The following is a 20,317-nucleotide window of genomic DNA, read 5'->3' on the forward strand; positions in this document are numbered from 1 at the left end:
GTTTACATTTTGAGGAGTTTTATAGAAATGAAATTGTTTGAGAACAATCCATTCATAAAAATTGCCATAAAAGAAAATATTGAATTTGTGAAGTTCTTAGACATTAAACAGTGGTATATATAACAAAAATGAAGTTGATATGTATATTTTCCTACCATACTTTTCTCCTTAATAATAAGACTTTTGTATGAATTTATGTTTTTGCATTATTACTGAATAATATAACATACCTAAACACAAAATATTTATTTTTAATTAATTAAAATTTTAATAAAGCTCCATTTTTATATCCAAAAATATCTCTTGAATCCAAAGTTGCTTCATGTGATTTTTTTTGGTTTTGTTTTTAATCTTACAGAGCATACAGGATTGGACAGTGCAGAGATGTTAAAGTGCTTAGGCTGATATCCTTGGGAACTGTGGAGGAGATCATGTATCTACGACAGGTTTACAAACAGGTAAATATATTTCCCTGCTTCTAATTAAAAAGCAAACATTTTTCTGTTTTCAAAAATTATGAGCAAATTATTATAATAACCTTAAATTTTACTCTAAAATATGGAATTTAATAAGATTATGAAATATGCTCTTGGTTACACTTCTGTGAAACAGATTCATTCTTGGGTTCATTAAATTTTAGTACTGAAAGTTTCTTAGAGCAGTACTTCTTAAACTTTAATGTCCTTATGAATCAGCTAGGGATCTTGTTAAAATACAGATTCTGATTTAGTAAGTCTGGGGTAGAGCTCAAGATTATGCATTTTTAACTAGTTCCCAGGAGTGCCCATACTACTAGTCCACAGAGCACAATTTGAGTATAGAGGTCACAGCTTCCCAAACTGGGCCAAGACGTAGAGCATACCACAGATGGATCACAGGCACACTGAGATGTTGATCCCATCACTGTCTGGGTAGCAAGGGCACCTAAGTAAGCTTCTAGCCTCGAGTAACCTCCTCTGTGTGTGCCAGGTAGATGCTCACGTTGCCCTTTTCAGTATGTGCCATGACATGAAGATTGGAGAGCACTGCTTTAGACACACCATAGTGAATGAAACTGAAATTATAGTACTAGAACTCAAGCACATTAGCTACTGTACTATATTGCTTTTAGTGTTTATCTAAAATTGCATTAACTCTTCATTGTGCTCAGGGTATCACTTACTGCTTCATTTCTACCTCTAACTAAACAATATTTATTTCATTTATAACTGTTCACTTGAGAAGATCCAGAATGAGGTTCAAGTTTAATTGTAAATATTAAACTTGAATTGCTCCCTATATGTTCAGTTGGCATCTATTTAAGAGCAAACATCTGCCACATGTGGTGGTAGTTAGCCTAAAAATGATCCAATCTTATATTTATGCTGTTTTCTTCATTCTATAAATGGAATTGTACACAGCAGTTTTTGTTTTTTCTTAAGCCATTTAGCTCTATAAGTAGTAGTTTATCTTTTTGTTCTTCAGTATAACACAACTACTGAAAATTATTTTTTTCTAAACAATTATGAAAAAGTAAGGTATTTTTCAAATTCGGAGCTATTCTGTAGAATATTGTCACAGTGAGAGTGTCTTGTCAATCTGGTAATCTTTCTCAACCCTTTATTTTATACATTTCCTGTTTACTTATTCATCTGGACTCATTTAATGGCCTATTATATAATATATGCCATGAATGATATATAATAAAAAGTTTTCAAGAGACAAGGTAATTTTTCAGAACTTGTATGATACAAAGATGACTATTTCGTAAATGTAAATAGGTTTTAAAGGTGATTTGGAGTTTGAATCAAGGGTGTATACGGAGCACACTGTAGCCTCTTAAGTGTTCTTCAAATCTTTTAGGGAAAAAAATCCCAAAATAAGTAAATGAATATAAGTATGTCGGAAAGCAAAAAGAGTTTTCCCGGGGCCCATAAATTGTACGGAATGCTTAAAGACAGAAGGCAGTAGAGAGCAGGCTGAAAGAAGAAGCAAACATGTGCTGTCCTGCCCTGCTCAAGTAACTATGGCAGCGGGCTGAGATAAGCAGTAAGGTATTAAAGGCAGATGAGCAGCAAGCCAAAAATAATTACTGAACAATTTAGGAAAATAAGCACCATGAGAAAGGCACTGTAGTGAACTGAATAATAGCCCTCAAAAATACCAGGTCCTAGGTAGGTATGGTGGCGCACACCTATAATCCCAGCAGTTTAGGAGGCTGGAGGCTGAGATAGGAGGATCACAAGTTCAAAGCCAGCTTCAGCAATTTATTGAGGCCCTAAGCAACTTAGCAAGAACCTGTCTCAAAATTTAAAAAAAAAAAAAAAAAAAAAAAAAAAAAAGGCTTAGGGATATGGTTCAGTGGTTAAGCACCTCTTGAGTTCAATTCCTGGCATGCATGAACGAAAGCATGTGTGCACACACACGCACAAGTCCTGATCCTGGGCCCTTTATAGGAAGAAAAGGATCTTTGCATAAGTGATCAATTTAAGGATTTTGAGATGGGGAGATTATCCTGGATTATGCAAAACTGACCTTATAAGAAAGAAGAAGAGTAAAACTGGACACAGGCAGGAGGGATAAGGCAGTGTAGCTGGAGGCAGGCACTGGAGAGATGCAGCCTCCACCTGAGGAATGTGGTAGCCTGCAGAGGCTGGAAGAGGCACAATATGTGCCTGGAGCCCCACTGGAGCACAGCTCTGTCAGCACTCTCACTTCTGCTCAGGGGTCTTGATTTCAGACCTCTGGCCTCAGAATCGTGAAAGAATAAGTTTCTATTATTTAAGGGCATTGAGTTTATGATCATTTGTAGCAGGAGCCATAAGAAACTAATACAGGTAGGAAGAAGAAAAAGAAGAGGAGAGGGGGAAGGGAGGGGAAATAAACAGAGAAAACAGAATTAATAGAAGAAAGAATAAGAGACTTTGAGAGAAATATAAATAATATCTCCAAAGGGTAAGTGAAGTTATAGGGTCCCAGAAACAAGAATTAGGCTACCAGAAAAAGAATCCGCTAGAGAGATTCAGAAAATGAAAAACTCCAGACCTAGAAGGCAGAGCAGCAGGCAGATTGTCCTTCTAAAAAGTAAAAGCTAAATAGTAGTTCTAGACTATAAAGAGACAAAGATAGAGCACAGGTAACAAAAGTGAGGAGATGCAATAACTAGATCCAGAAGTTGAACATCAGTCTTAGAGTTAAGAGGAGAAGAGAGGGAAAGACAGGAAACCCTAAAAAGGGAAGAAGCAGGGCTGGGGCTGGGGCTCCGTGGTAGAGCTCTTGCCTTGCATGTCTGAGGCACTGGGTTCCCTCCTCAGCACCACATAAAATAAAGATATTGTGTTTGTCTACCTACACCTAAAAATAAAATTTTTTTAAAAAGTAAGAAACATGAAAAAGTGGAAAACAAGAATCTGGATTCTGTGGGCCCAGCAAGTTCTAAATAGAATGAATGGACATGGATTTGCATTTACACCGTCTCTCTGTAAGCATGAAACACCCAAAGAGAAATTGAAAAATTCTTAAAATTTCCAGAGGCAAACTTATATGGAGGGAAAAAAAATCATCACTTATAATACTAGAATTAAACAGAGAACTAAATTCTTATTAGTTGCACTGGCTACTTAGGGGCAGTAATTCAAGTGAGGGAAAATGATAGCTTTATACTGTGCAAAGAAATTGAATTTTTAATTTGGAACTTTCCCACAAAGATCCTAGTCCAGATGACTAGAGGGCTGGATTCTTTGAAACATCTAATATTCTTTGTGAAAACAGAGGAGGGAATGCTTCCGACTTATTTTAGAAAGACAGAAGACTTCTGACATCAAAGCTAGACAAAGGCATTGTAGGAACAGAAAATTACAGACCACCGCCTCCCAGGAACACAAACACAGCATCTTTCACAAAGCCTCCAAGAGAGGAATTGGATACTAATCTCACAGACAAGGGAGGAAGAAACAGGAGCCATGTGGCTGCAAAGAAGGACCAATACCCAGAACCTTCCAAGAGGCCCAGACAGCTTGATTTCCAACTTCAAGCCTCCAGAACTGAGAGAGAATAAATTTCTGTTGTTCTAAGCCCTCAGTTTATAGCACTTTATGACAGCCAGTGCACTAAGAAACTAACACAGTCTCTAAGGCAAATCTTGTAAGGTTGACTACATGTTTGTATGAAATTTCTGTACGGCACAGGAACTGAAAAACAAATGAGAAGAGAGACAAGGATGGAATTTTGTCATTATATAAAGTTCGAACAGCATCTTCAAAATATTAAAATTTCTAGGGGCTGGGATTGTGGTTCAGTAATAGAACACTCATCTCGTGTGTGAGGCACTGGGTTCAATCCTCAGCACCACATAAAAATAAATAAATAAAGGTATTACGTCCATCTAGAACTAAAAGAAAAATTTTTTTTAAATTTTCCAAAACCCATTAAAAAAACTATAAGTAGGCATTTCTCTGAAGAAAAAATATAAGTGGTTATAATGCTCATGTGGAACACTAACCACACACCTAAAGAAGCAAAATAAAATATTATCATGTCCTGCACATTTTACATTTTTAAATTATGGTTTTGTTTTGAGGGTTGCTGGACAGAGTGCTGATGCAACAGTATGTGAGTTTTCCAACAGCATCAGCACTCTGTCCCCCAAAGATGTCCACTTCCTAATCTCCTGATCCCTGTGGATTTGGGGGTGGTCCCAGTGTAATCACGAGGAGACAGTAGGGTCAGAGATAGCAGACAGGAAGATGTGAAGGCAGAAGCAGGGGACCAGGTGACACAGATGAGACAGCAAAGTTGCTGGCTTTGAAAATGAAAGAAGGGCCCTTGAACTTCTTAACATTAGCACATCCTTTTAACTTTTTTCTTGCATATCTTGTCTGTGGTCATGATGAAATCCAAGCATTTTATGACCTTATGTGAATTTTTCTTATGCTAGAATCTAAGCTACATTTTCTAGTTGTGTTTTTTTTCCCTTACCCTCTTGAATTCTACAATGATATTTTTATGGTTAGCCTACTGAAGGAAAAACCTGGTTTTTACTTCTACTGAAGCCACTTTGGAAAACTTAAAGTTTAAATGTAAAATAATGTACTTTTAATAAGTTTTGTGACTAAACCTTTGCTAGGAAAATTACAAAGACTCAGGGCTTGCAGCTTCTCTTAGTAATTGTAGTTTGTAGACCTACAGTCCAACAATGTCAGGATTAAAGGTAGAGTCAGCAGCAAGGGTAAAAGAGACAGCTGGTCATTAGTCTTACCAATTGCTACTGTGAATCTGTATTCCGAGGATTGTAGCTCCCATTTCTGGGCCATTGATACTGAACTGATCAAGTTGATATGTTGATTTATAACTTTTTAAACTAAAGTTATAAGGCCTTGTTTAAAAGAGGAATCCTGTACGTGAGAAATTGTTGAGAGTATCAATTTTCAATTCAGCTAAACCCATGTACAAATTCTAGCAATGACACCTTGCTGTCACCCCTAGGCAAATCAATTTCTCTAAACTTAAATTGCTTTATTTATAAAAGAGAAATTCTACATTTGTTACTTCTAAAATGGAGATAATATCTTATGAAGTTACAGAGGTTATATATGAGAGAATGTAAAATAAAATGCTGTAGACGTAGGAAGTGTTCAATAAATGGTAGGTCTTACTAACAAGAATTTTAGTTGTCTAGAATAACATGACAGTGCAGATCAGCTCCGACAATAATGAAAGTTAAGCATCACTTCTTACGAATTCCTCCATCCCTAAACTGAAGTTATTTTCCATTCTGTACATTTTTTAATTTGTTTCTTCCAAGATACTTTTAAGGTATACATGGGATTAATCAGGTTGTATTTTAAGTTTACATATTTACATAACATTTAGTAAAATATCCAGCAAATAGTACACATGAATGTTGATTCTAAAATGGTAAATGTCCTTAAGGACCTTTTGTCAGTGTTCTTTCTGTATTCGACATTGTTTTCTACAACAGTGATAGAGGTTTGGCTGTTAGTTGATAATGTAATCGTGATACAATCAGTTGGACATAAATGGTTATAGTATTACTTTGGATTATAATTTAACTTCAGTGACACAGTGATTACTTCTCTCAGTTTTAATAGTCTCTGTTTGAAATGAATTTAAAAAGTAAAAATATATTGAAGTGTATGTTTTTATTAAACGTTCATGTCAGTTGGATATATATTACATAAATATGTGATTTTGACTCACTTCTTAGAAAACAGATAAAAGAGGAACACCAAAATGGCAACATCTACCAGGGAAATTAAAAAAAAATTCCCTCCCTAAGGAGATTCCAAGATTCCACCTGCTCTAGCTAATGTTGTGTGTGTGTGTGTGTGTGTGTGTGTGTGTGTGTGTGTGTGTAATGCCAGGAAGTTCTGACATATTGTTGGAGCAAATACTGTTCTTGTTGTTGTTCTAGCAACTTCACTGTGTGGTAGTTGGAAGTGAAAATGCCAAGCGATATTTTGAAGCAGTTCAAGGATCAAAAGAGCATCGAGGAGAACTTTTTGGGACCTATAATCTCTTCAGACTAAGACCCCAAGGATCTTGTCTTACGAGGGACATCCTGGAGGTGTGAAATTATTCTTTGACCCTTTCAATAATATTTTAACTACAGTTTTATCCCACAGGAAACTTGGAATACAATTGGTGCATTTTCAGAGAAACTTTTGGTTTTCCTTATCAAAAATACCGATGTTTAGAATTTCTACTTTTAGAGAAGAAGGAAACAAACTGATATACCTCTAGACAAAGATTTTCTCATGCATAGTTGTAAATAATGCACACACACACACAAACACACACACACACACATACACATACATACATACAAATGTATGTTTGAGATAGTGTGATTCCAAAGGCCATTTCAGACAGGCAGAGAGATGTTTGTTATTTTGAAAGCAGCTGCTAAAGAGACAAGAACTAAAAAAATAAAATAAAATCCTGAATAAACAGAACTATAAAATATGTTTTGATTAGAAGTTACCACATACTCCTTGAGATGTACTCTTTTGTCTCATGGAGATTTTTGTTTTCTGTTCCCAATAAAAATTCCACACCAATATTTCAAACTCTCCCAGTTATGTTCATCCTCTGTATACAGATGTTTCTTATTCTTCAAATGAGATATCTAATTAAAGACTAAGTTTTTTAATATGCTTGAGTACTAAGGATATTAGTCTATTTTCTAATTAATGTTAATATGAGTATCATAAAGTCTTTCTGTATCTTCTTTTTTAATCTCCTTACTACATCGATGAGGAAGTTGAATCTCAGAGAATTTCAAGACTTTGTAGTAAAACCTTAAAGTATTCATTTAGTCAGTACCATAAAGTTTAAGGAAAAATTGATTCTTGTCCTTGAGGTATTTTGACTATCTTGATGGAAGGTGGAAGAGATTGTTTACATAATGAACAAATAATATAAGTCACTATACATTGAGCAAGTTCAATGGTAGTTCAAAAGGATCACTGGTGGACCTGGACCATTGTACACACCTGTAATCCCAGAGACACAGAAGTCTGAGGCAGGAAGATTATTGAGTTCAAGGCCAACTTGGGGAACATAGACCCTGTCTCAAAATAAAAAGTAAAAAGGATTGGGGATATAGCTCACTAGTAGAGCACTGAGTTCAATCCCCAAGCCCCCCCCCCCCAAAAAAAAAGATCCACTGTGGATAAAAAAAGAAGTTATATATTGATTGTAGCCTGCAAATATTGCAACTATTAAACAGTGTTTGATGTTTATTGCTGAGTTTTTGTTTTACAGTAACTATCTGATTTTGAATTGAATGGCCTATTTAAAGTTTTTTTTTCTTTCTCCTCCCCCCACCCCTTTCTTTTTCTTTCTTTTTTTCCCCTTGTTTTTGAATATGCCGTTTCTTTCATGGACTTCTTCATTCCCATTTCTCTTATTTGTCCTCCATCTTTTCACTCTACCCCTAGATAGTCCCTTCATCTCAGAGTACTAATATGCCTATATTCATGTTTATAATTTAAAATCATTGCCTGTAAAAATAGCATTTGATTATTTATCCTGTCAGAATCACCATCTATTCCTTTGTTGAACAAGTATTATGTAAAACAAAATAGGAAGAGAAGTTATTAAGTGGAAAGTTCTCTTGTTGTCCACCGTGCAACTTGTTTCTTCTTCAGAAGTTCTTTTTTTAATGACAGGGCCATCCTGTCATTAAATTCATTTCATTTGTGGTAAAGTATCTTTAACAACTTGGCATATCACTGGTATTTGATTATTAAATTAAGTTTGGAATTAAGATTACTTATTTGTTACCAACCAGAATTTAAATTATTCTGACCTGGTTAGATTCATGGTGCTTTTGGCCAAAAGATATTTTATTATTCCAAGGCCTGCATTATGGGGGCCTTTTGAAATATTTTAAGATGTAGAAATTTGAATTATATTGCACTTTTAATCTTAGAATTTCTGGGCAATTTAATTCTATTTTGTATTGACCTTCCTCTTCATGGTTTTCCTTTAGAGACAGATATTGAGAGTTCATTTCACAGATATTTATTAACTATCTGTTCATAGAGCTAGGCATACATAAATGAATAGATTAAAAACTTCTTTCTATAAGAAGTTTACATTCTATTGGTAGAAACAAACAATAAACAAAGTAAGTCAGTGAAAGATACAGTATATGATGATAAGTTCTAAGTATGAAAATAGAGCAGGGAAAGGAAATAGGGACCTTCAAGGAAAGAGCATCACAATTTTAGACTGGGATGGCTAAGGGTGCCCTCATTGTGAAGGTTGCATTTGCATCTCGAAAGAGGTGAGGGAAGAATGTGGGTCTTAGACCAAGAGAACAAATGCAGAGTCCCTGTGGGAGGAGTATGTCCAGCATGGTTTCCAGTGGCTGGGCGACCAAGGCTGTTGTGGAGTAAAGGAGAGAGCCAAGCCCAGCAGTGAGACCAGAAAAACAGAAGCAATGGAGGGTTCTCTGCCAGTAAAAGGCTAAAAGGCTCAGGGTTTACTCCAGTTGAACTGGGCTGACTAGGCTGTGCAAAATAACCACACAAGAGACACAAATACCTTTTTCTTTGGGGTCGCTGTGACGGCTCCTTTGACCTTAAGGGTCCATAGGAAGAGAGAGAGTGAGAGTACCACAAGGTGACCCCTTTTATTGAGGAGAAGCTATTCAAATGAGGCAAGGGGTCAGGTTTCAGGGGGCTGAGTCTATCTTCATGATGTCCACTGTCAGCAGGTTGACTGACACCTGGGTAGGTCATACCCAAGGGCACAGTAAGAGAAGGGGACACACACAAGGCACTTCAATGGAAGATTCTATCCTAAACAAAGGAACAGGTGAGCATAGCTTCACCCATGGGGCTGTAGCAAGACACACCCATGCACGAGACACCAACCCTCGGACCCAAGAAGGGTGGGGAAAGCTCTGCCACATTCTGTGACTGAGCGCCTCAGCACCCAGCCGGGAAGTGTGACTCAGTCACATGCAAGGTTGGTCTCCCAGTTCTCAACTGAAGAATGACATAGTCTGATTTACATCAGCTTCACTGTGAAAGTCTACTAGCAGTAGACTACAGGAGGCAAAAGCAAGACACCTGTTAGGTGGATGCTGCAGTAATCCTCCTGAGAAACCATGAAGGCTTAGGCCAGGGTGATAGTGGCAGATGGCGCAAGAAGTGATTGGATTCTATATGTTATGTAGGTGGGCTGAGAGAATTTGCTGTACATATGTGAGGAATAAAAAGAGAAGTTTAGGGTGGCTCCAAGCATCTGGTCTGAACACTGGAATTGCCATTTCTGTATCAGAAAGGAGTGTCAACAGTCTGAGGGTTTCTCATGCTGCAGTTGCATCTCCTACAGCTTGTTAGCTTCTGTTGAGATAAATGGTAGTGCTGGGAATGGGGCTCCCCTCCTCTTGCTACAGTAGCCTCAAGGTGTGGGGGGCTAAGGATTCCTGACAATCTGGGACTGTTCATCACCCAGTAGATTTCTGTAGGGAGATTCTCACTCATTTCCCTGGATACCAGGTGGCTGGAGTATGCCATTAGTATGCTGTCTATTTATAAGCTGTACATTGGTAACTCTGGTGATGGTAGTATTACTTCCCTTTGTTCTATCAACAAATACAACTTTAGAAATGTTGTCTTTCTGGTCACTGATGTGGTCAATTAGTTGCTCGGCCACCTCAGTCACGGGGAGTAGACTCTGGGAGTTGGTGAGAAAACTGGCAGGAGACAAACCTCAAATCATCATCCAGTAGCTCAGTTTATTTTTGAAATGCATACAATTGTTATAGGGTTTGAGTGGGGCATGCCCATCAATCATACACAAGCAAGATAGTATCTATAAGCCAATCATCTTATGCCTAATGTAACCACAGTATGAGAATGCTCTAAATATTACTATCATCAGGAAGGGTCTTTGTCCCTAGGGGAGGGGGCTTTCTAAGTTAGGAGTTCCATGCCTGAAGCTCCTGACTATCGGTTTCCTGGCCTGGCAGCTTGGCAACGCTAACCACAAGTGCTAAGGATGTGATTTCACTAATGGCTCATTAGAACAGAGCATCCCATCCTGCAGGTGTTGCTATCAGGCCTGAATGAGTGTAGATTCTTCAAGCACTTCGAGCTGCTCATAGCTGCTAGCTCATAGCTGCTAGCAAGCTGTAAACTGAAAATTATTCCAACATAGAAAGAATTATTTTCCTTTAGAAGGAGAATTTAATATTCTGGAATCTAGACCATTAGATACCTCTGTTAAATGATGCACCAATGGATTGGGAATGTAGCTCAGTGGTAGAGTGCTTGCCTAGCATGCTCAAGGCCCCGGGGTAAGTCCCAAATGTAGGAAGGGGCACAGGGAAATATACCAAATGCTTTAAAGTGTAAATACTTTCCAAAAAGTCTGTTATATAATTAAGGTAGTTTTTTAGTTTCATATTAGGATGACCTTTTCATTTTGATGTCTCATACATGTAAATGCTAATAAATATTTTTTAATAAATATGACCAGTAAATATAATATACTAGTTGTATCAAGTTCCCAGTGCTCGAAACTGTGGTATTTGACATGTTGCCAGTATGTTCCTTACTATAATTATTATGTAGGAATGGCTATTATGGTTATGATTCTTGGGTAACTTTTTTCCCCCTCCTCCCCACTAATAGTACTTTTAATGGCGTTCACTGTAAAGTATTATTAGTTTTCTGATTCTGAAAAAGTAAACTGCTAGAGTATTTTAAAATGTTATATTACACTGTATATTGGTTCTTTAATTAGCAAATTGAAAGTAGCATTAAGAGTGCTAAAGCAAGTTGCATTTTTTCCTGTCCTAGCTTGAAGATTTAACTTGTCATTGCTGTTGTTTATTTGGTTGTTTTTACCCCTTATTTTACACAGCTATTTGCTTTCTTTTTTGCTGATGTTCCAGAGAGAAGGCCAAGTGGAAGCAGGAATCATGACTGCCACAACATGGTTGAAAGAGAGACCTCCAGCACACAACCCAGAAACGGTAGGCAGTGTTGAGTCTGTAGCCCACTACACCTAGAAAACATGTACTGTGACAATTTTAAATTTCATTTCCTTTTTCTTCCATTTTTCATCACATTAAAAAACACAGTTTTTTTGGTTTTGTTTTATTTTTAATATTAAGGACACTAAGTCAGAGAACTTCCAGTTAAATTTATAATTTAAGCTGATTTGATATTGTGTCTTAAAGTTAACAAATTCAGGAGCCATCATCAGACATATACATCTAAACTGGAATTTTAACTAAACCAAGTTAAATCCAAAATTAAATGTACTGTGTAAATGACCAACCCAATCCAAATAAATAATTTTTACTGAATAGCATATTAAATGGAAAAATAGCCATCAATGTGTGTTTGATTATTAAATCCAAATATCAAAATCATTCTTTAAATCAGAACATATTTGATTTGATTTGAGTCCTTGATCTTGTGATCTTATTAGTAGTATCTTATCTCACATAACACAAAAATCTGTATTTTCATCAGAAGGCTTTTTGAGAGGTAAAAAGTATATGTGAAAAGGGAAGATTTTTATGTCATTTTTGCTAATTTATTCTTGTTTGTTTTTACAGGTTTAACCATGAGTTTTTATCAGCCCAGTAATCTACCTGAATATAAGTTATCTGCCCAAAGTTAATTCTCTCCCAGTAAATTAGGGTGAATATTTTTTTAAATTTAAAGACATATGAAGCTGGGCATGTGGCTTGGGAGGCTGAGGCATGAGGATCACAAGCCAGCCTTAGCAAAAGTGAGGTGCTAAGCAACTCAGTGAGACCCTGTCTCTAATATAAAAAAGGGCTAAGGATGTAGCTCAGTGGTCAAGTGTCCCTGAGTTCAATCCCGGTACCAAATACATACATTCATACATACATATATGAATATCAAATATTAGCAGAAGTATCACTGGATAATATTTTCCCCAAATCACTTACTTCTCAGTTTTAGGAGACTGAGATGTCTGACTAATTCTGATTAAAGTAGAAAAAATTAAATATTGGATTTAAATTTGTTGTAGATTTTACTCTAAAACTTTCTCAATTTTAATGATCCTATTGGACTTTATTTATTATCTTATTTTAACAAATTGAACCATTTTGCAGTTGAGAATTCTTTATCTGTAAGGTTTTTTTTCTTAAAGCATGATTGGAAGAATCTGCTGGACCTCAGTAAACCCCAGTAATTTTAAACAATGAGTTATGTGCTTTTACCTTTTGAGACTAGAATTGTGAGTCCCTGTATGTTAGAAGCTGAGCACCCCACTCTGTTTTCCTTAAAAATGATTTGATCACATGATACTCTAGTTTAAACTTTTATTTATTTTGGAAAGTTTAATACTTGGAAAGAGAAAAGACTGTACTAGACCATAATATTAAATCCTTTACATTTGTTTATTAAATGTTACACTTTTAAAAAATGCCAAGTTGCGTACTTACACCGAAATTATCTGTCCAAATTTAATTTCCTTCCAGTGCAATAGCTTGTATATCATTATGTTGTCATTTTATCTATAGCCCAGGGAGCCTGACTGTCAAGAACCCAGAGGACAAGACCCACCTGCAGACCCACTGGCAGTGGATGCCTGTGATCTCTACAGTGACTTTAGTGATGACGAGTCGGTGAGAGCCTCAAGAATAAAGACTTCTAATGGCAAAGCATCTGATGCAAGCAAAGCTGCAGGTTCTTCAGGGCAGCTGACCTTACTCCAGTGTGGCTTCTCTAAACTGTTGGAGGCAAAGTGTACAGCAGTTAAAGATGGCAAGGGAAATACTGCGTCTGGTGGTGAAAGTTCTGATGAGCAGCCCATTTGCCTTCCAGCAGAAGCCAAAGATGCTGGTTGTCAGAAAACTCAGGACACTGAACACCAGAGATTAGATAAAATCCTAAATTCAAATGAGAAATGTGTTTTTGATAAAAGTGAGAAACTATTAGAACAGAATGCTTCTTCTGAGTCTGATGTTGAAAAAAACTCTTCACATCTGGTGGGACGTCATTGCAATATACAGAATGGCACAGAATCAGAAGACAGTGATGTCATCTTTCCCACACAATATGCAACTCCACGATTCCCTAACAATCGAATAAGGTGTAAGCAACTCTTAGATGAATCTGAAGATTCTGAAACAGAAAACCCTGTAAAAATAAGAAACAATGGTCATGGTGAAGAGACTAATGACAGAAGACATGGACTCATTTCAAAAAAATTAAATCCTGAGAACAGGACCCTGAAACCTATTATGAAAAGCCAAGACACTGGTGATATTAGTGACGAATCTGATGACATTGAAATGTACCCCAAGATGAGGGTAAGAAAACAAAGAGCTACTAGTCGATTAAGGCTTAAGAGGAAAAAGGAAAACAAAAGACAACTTCACAATTTTCCTAAAACAATAAAGAAAACAAACCAATTGTGTGCAACAGATGAGGGTAGTAACTCTCAAATTATTGATGACTTTTCATCCTCAGATGACAGTATATCTGTCAGCCACTTCAGTGGCTCTAAACAGAGCCATACAGCAAAAACTATAAAAGACAAAATCAGTTTCTCTGCAAAATTGCCTAGCCATCATAAGAAAATTAACACTTTTATACCAAGAAAACCAATGAAATTTTCAAATGAGAAAGTTGCCAATCAAGAGCAGATGTATGAATCAATGGATAAACTTTTAGGTAACTTCAGACACATTTTGAGTTTTTTTTCTTTAAATAATTGTTTTGCTCAATCAAACAGTTCTGTAAGAGGTTATTGAATTAGCTTGTAAAGTAGCTCTAAAAACAAGATGCTACCCTGAGACACAAATAAGGAAGCAGGTGGGTGGCAGGATTAAGGGAAGACCACCTACCTGGAAACAGAGAGCTTTGCCATCTACTTCAGGACCCCCTCTATGTGCTCCATCCTAATCACAGCCTTTCTGCTCCATAAATATCAATTATTCTGACTTTAATAGTAATTATTTACAAATTTAGTAATTCCTACAAATTATCTGTTGCAGAACCTGGGCTATCTGTCAAGTTTTCCTCCATCTTCATTTTGTTGAATGTACATTCTCAGTGCCCTTGGGCTTGGTCCTCTGCAAATGAGCAGTTGGCTCCCAAGACTATGTCAAGCTGGGGTTCATTGCCTTCAGCAAGACAAGAGTTAAATGTTTGGCAGGAAGACAGGAGGCATAGAATGTTGCTTTGCTTTTCTCTCTGTCTCTGTTATTAGTGGACCTTTAATGCTTAATTTCTGTATCTGTTTATTCAGCATAGAAAAATGATATTTTCTGCTCTTCTAATTTCCATTTTTTTTAGAATACTTTTATAAAGATAAACTGTCCCTTATCTACTAATGCTTACCTAATGGTAGAATTTGTATAGGAAAGGCAGGAAAAATGCTTAATTCCTTTATTTGCCAATGTTCAATATAATAAATTGGTTCTATGTCAATTAAGACAATCTATTTTTTTTTTTTTTTGTACCAAGGATTGAACCCAGAGGCACTTAACCACTGAGCCACATTCCCAGCCTGTTTTGTATTTTATTTTGAGACAGCGTCTCACTAAGTTGCTTAAGGCTTTGCTGAGTTGCTAAGGTTGTCTTTAAACCTGAGATCCTTCTGCCTCAGCCTCACAAGCTGTTGGGATTATGGCATGCCCCACTGCACCCAACCTTTTCTTTTCATAACATCATTGTAAATTTTCAAGCACAGTTAATGGTCTCAATTTATTGCAATTTATATCATGGTTAAGGTTCTGTTATCCCTTCTTTGGCCAGTTGGAGCATTTGACACGAGTATTTTAGTTCCTGAGATCTCAGGCACTTGGATAATCATCTTTGAAAACTTCCTTGTTACCTATTATTACAAGGTGTTCCAAGATCAATTGTACATTTTCTGCCCCAAACCTAGAATCAGTTATTTCTCCAAAAACCTGAATTTCTTTTATAGAGAAAGTGTGTTTCAAGACCACAGTCAGATGCTAGGAATGATTGTTGCTACTACTAGCTTATTTATTATTTCTGGGTCTTTTCAATGATCAGATTAGTTGTATGTATTGTTTATACACATACCTTAATATGTCTGCATACACATATTTACTTATATCTTTATATGTGTGTATATATGTATATATTTTATGTGTGTATATACATACATACCCTTGTTCAATAATGATAAAATACCTCATGAACTTTATATGATACTTCACTTGAGAGTACGGAGCTTCAGCTTATCCTCTTTATTTTATTTGAATACTGTTTCTTCCATATTGATAATTCTGGTTTGGAAGCATACAGGGAATAATTTAATTATAATGTCTCATAAATGCTCATTTGTTTTATCCCATACTACACATCAGTCAAAGAATAAAATTGCAGTACTTGTATGCTCTCCCATTTCTTTCTTGTTTTTTTTTTTTTCAAGATATAGGAATCTTCTCCCTTTTTCCCCACATTTTTAGTGGTACATTATTATAGTTGTATGTAGTGGTGTTATATATAACATATATAATATATATTTTTATATATAACATATTTGTCCTAGCATTTTATATATATTATATATAATATATTATATATATTTATATATATTATGTACCACTTTCTTCCCATTTCAGAATATTGAGATTGCATTATATACTCTCCTTCTACTTCATGTCCTGGTTTATAGTTAAAACTGTAAAGAAGACAGTTAAGATTTCCCCATCAGTCCTTATGTGAGTGTTTCTATACTTATTGAGTTATCTGAGGCTTGCTTTCTAATAAGTGTTCATGATAATATTTTTGCCTGAGATTCTTGTGATAACAGTGTGAGTCCTTATACCTAAGAGTCAGTTTTGATGAATGTAAAAAAAAAAAAAAAAAAAAAAAAAACCTGTTTTCTTGAGTGTTTTAAATACGTACTTCATCTTCTGGTGTAAAAATGTTGTGTCGCTTGTATTTTTTCTTTCCTACCTCTTTTTCTGCTCCCTAGATGCCCGGAATTTGGGTGTTTTTTGTTGGTTTGTTTGCCTGTTTGTTTTCTTTTCATGGTCCAGTAATTTTACTAGATTGTGTCTTGGTGTTGGTTATCTGGGTCACTATTCTCACATGCACAGTGTAGCTTCCACTCAATTTTTTATGGAAAGCTTTTTTGTTCTAGTGTTACTTGTGCTTTGTCCTGTTTGTTTGCTTTGGCCTTCTTTAAGGCCTCCTGTTATTCACTTGTTCAATCTTCTTTGCCTACCTTCAGAATTTGTTTCAGTCTCTTTTATCTTTTTGCTTTGTTTATTTCTGCTTTTTCCTTTAAAAAAATCTATTTATATAAAGACATTATCTATTGTGTTTATTTCCTCTTATATTCCTTCTAAGTTTATTCTTCATCTCTGAAATAATATTTAAAAATATTTAAGTCTTTCTTGAGTTCACTCATTTCTGAGTTATAATTCTGATTTGTGTTGTTGATAAATGTCACTTTCATGTTCTTAAAGTCTCTTACCTCATTTTGAAGCTGATTATGGTTTTAATCTGTGTAGTGAGATGTTTCTGAGATGTTTTCATATGTCTATTCTCTTTCTCTTAATAATTTTTGAAACTTGACTCCGATGTTTTTCTCTTGCTCCTTTTTTATATGAAATTGTCTCTCCTGCTTAATTCCTGTCCTGCTCATCTCGAGTCCCTGCTTCAGTTTCTCCTGTTCTGGCCTGGGCAGGGCCATGGTGGGTCAGTACTACGGCTTCAGGAGGATAGTGCCTTCAGTCCCCTGGGGTCTTCTTACTGCAAGCCCCTGGAACCTGCTCAACTCTGGCCAGTGGAATACCTTCTCAGACTCAGCTGCCGACCTCAAGTAGTCTGGCTGTGCTTTCCAAGAAGTACCTGTTGGCAATCCTGGGTCACCTGTTCTTAGGTCTGCCAGATCCACCTGTTGCTTGCGTCCTCCTTCAGTCTTTGATGCTATGCAGAACTCATAGCTTTGGGTTGTTTCTACCTGCTTGTATTTTAGGGCTTATAGGGATATCTTGTCATCTAATTTTGTTAGGATGTTGTTCAAGAACATGGCTTGGTTTTTCTTTTAGTGCTGTCTGTTTTCATGTGGAAAATCAGAGGTTGAAAAATTACATCCTTGCCAGTAGCCTCTGCGCAAAATCTGTTTAGTGATTTTAAGAGTTAGCATCACTTTTACAAGCATCTTACTTAATAAAAAACAAAAACAAAAACAAAGTAAAAGAAGCTGATTTAAAAGCAGGAATATTTTGCTGTAGAAACCTTGGTTTTTTGTTTTTGTTTTTTTAACCCATTAAGCTTTCTTTTATGGTTAATGGTCTCATTGAAGGATCCTTATGATATATGTTTTGTAACTAAGTACTGGATTATGCTTGGGTTTGTGTGTAACAGAAGCTTTTTTTTTTTTTTAATAGTTGCTTTTTTTTTTTAACTGTGAAAGTTGTCAGTAGTTAGTGTGTAACAAATCTCCTTTTCATTAATGCATAAAGTTTGTCATCAAAATTAAGAAAAATCTGGGGCTGGAGTTGTGGCTCAGTGGTAGAGTGCTTACGTAGCACATGTGAGGCACGGGGTTCAAGCCTCAGAACCAAATAAAGATAAATAAAATGAAGGTATTGTGTCCATCAAAACTAAAAGAAAAAAGAAAAATCAGAGTAAATTTTCTTTCAGAAGAATAATTTTGAAACTACCATACTTGCTACCTGGGGTATTTAAATTTAAGGGAAATGTTTTCCTAATACTCTTTCAATCATATTATATAACAGCGTCTTGTGTTGCATGATTGGCAGTTTCTGGTTAAGAGGGGTTCAGGGCTGAAACAGCACAAGTGTTGGAGGTCATAATTGAGGTTCATTGCCAGAGCTGTTTGAGGGAGCTTTTACAGGCCTCAGTTCTAGCCTTCTCTTTTATGACCACAATTTAAAAATAAATTATAGGTGCCTAGAAGCAAAGCAATAAAAAATGTAGCCATTTTTTAAACCTCTTTCAGATAAAAGCCATGAGTTAACTTTTTTCATTTCCTAAAAAGCTCCCATCTTGACATTCTCTGGGCATATGTACAAAAAAGACAAAATACAAACAATAAAACTGAGCAAAGCCAACCAAACGAAACTCCCTGGTCATAAACCCCATGCTCACATTCCATCACTGTAATCAAGTACATGTTTAAAGGAACAGATAAGGCTAGCGCCACTCCTTCAATTATTAAACAACTTTTTGAAACTAACCAAGATGACAAATTCATAGCAAAAACCTTTGACTATGACTTTCTTGTGCCCAAAATCTCCTTTTCAGGTCTAAATTTTAAAATTCTTACCTGGTCTCAGCAGTTCTCATATTTATGGTAAGGAACCGGGGGTGGGGGTTATTTTCACCATAATCTAGACCAACACGTTTGAACTCAAACTCTTTAGGGTTTTTTGTTTGTTTTGTTTTTTTAAGAATATTTCAGGGTTAACATAATTGAATGTTTTTTCTTCAGGAGTAAAAATTCAGCAAAGCATAACCTATTTTTGACATGATTCTGATAATTTTTAAGGTGTGCATGGATCAATTTTCCTTTGTGATGATAAATCACCTAGTGAACATCAATTATCTCCTAGGTGGTGTTCAGGAAGTGGCTTATATTCACTCAAACCAGCATGTGATAGGATCCAGCAAAGCTGAGAATCATATGAGCCGGTGGGCAGCACGTGACGTGTTTGAGTTGAAGCAGTTTTCCCAGCTTCCTGCTAACATAGCTATTTGCAGTTCTGAGGTAAGAAAAATATGGGGTATATCACTTACCCTGTATTATAAATTAGTTTTTATCTCATTTTTCACAGAAATTCTCAATAGGATCTTCTAGCACTTCCTCAAAAGTTGTGCTAAAACTCTAAGTAACATACAAGTAAGTATAAAAAACAAAATACCATTTGGGGAACTATAGTCACTGAAAATATTTTGGATTAAATGATAAATCTTAACCTAAAAATGCCTAATAATATTGAGTTGCTTAATAGTTTCTCAAAATTAAAAAAGTTCCTATCTTCCAAAAATTCAAGAGTCTGAGGGGATCATGCAGTTAAATCAGAACCAACTGTCTGTGTTCATATGGAAAGAGTGTATGATAGGGGCTGGGGATGTAGCTCAGTGGGTAGAGTGCTTGCCTCATATGCACAAGGCCCAAGGTTCAATCCCCAGCACCACCACCAAAAAAAAAAAAAAAAAAAAAAAGGATATGATTAGATTTCCTCAAAAATTTTTCATGTAAAATGAAGACACTCATAAAAAGGTAACTTCATGTAGAATTTGTTTTTAGTAAAAGGATTTTTATAGTGTTAAAAGTAATAAATACTTTCTACAGTCTCTTTCCACTTGGCATTGCCATTGTATGGAAATAAATAATTATGTAAATGTGGTATTTTTTGTTTATTCATAGTCCCTTTTACCAAAGGTTTTTAAAATATTATGTTTCTTTGGTGTATTATTCCTTATTAATTTCTGACAGTTAAGTGTCTAAGGTGCAGTTTTACTATTTATGAGAGTAAAGAGTACATACTATATATAACAGTGATATTATTTTAACTTAGTATTACTTTTTTTGTTCTAATTAGTTATACATGACAGTAGAATGCATTTTGACACATCATACATAAAAGTATAACTTCTCATTCCTCTGGTTGCACATGATATAGAATCATACCAGTCATGTTATCATATGTGTACATAGGGTAATAATGTCTGATTCATTCTACTATCCTTCTTCCTGCCCCCATACCACCTCCCCTTCATTCACTCCCCTCTGCCTAATCCAAAGTACCTCCATTCTTCCCTAGCCACCCCCTTGTTGTGAATTAGCATCTTCA

At 35.9% G+C, this 20,317-nt stretch overlaps 1 protein-coding gene across 3 annotated transcripts in view; it reads left to right on the forward strand.

Moving 5' to 3' along the window:
• Positions 1–20,317, forward strand: part of Ercc6l2 (ERCC excision repair 6 like 2) — a 103,577-nt gene that overhangs the window by 57,904 nt on the left and 25,356 nt on the right. For all 3 annotated transcript variants that reach the window (XM_076836638.2, XM_076836636.2, XM_076836635.2), the window contains 5 exons: positions 359–458; positions 6,413–6,565; positions 11,414–11,494; positions 13,025–14,180; positions 19,073–19,227. In XM_076836638.2, coding sequence (XP_076692753.2) covers positions 359–458; positions 6,413–6,565; positions 11,414–11,494; positions 13,025–14,180; positions 19,073–19,227 — 1,645 coding nt within the window. The remainder of the gene's footprint in view (positions 1–358; positions 459–6,412; positions 6,566–11,413; positions 11,495–13,024; positions 14,181–19,072; positions 19,228–20,317) is intronic.

This window comes from Callospermophilus lateralis, chromosome 17, assembly GCF_048772815.1.
Source record: "Callospermophilus lateralis isolate mCalLat2 chromosome 17, mCalLat2.hap1, whole genome shotgun sequence".
NCBI classification, from domain to species: Eukaryota; Metazoa; Chordata; class Mammalia; order Rodentia; family Sciuridae; genus Callospermophilus; species Callospermophilus lateralis.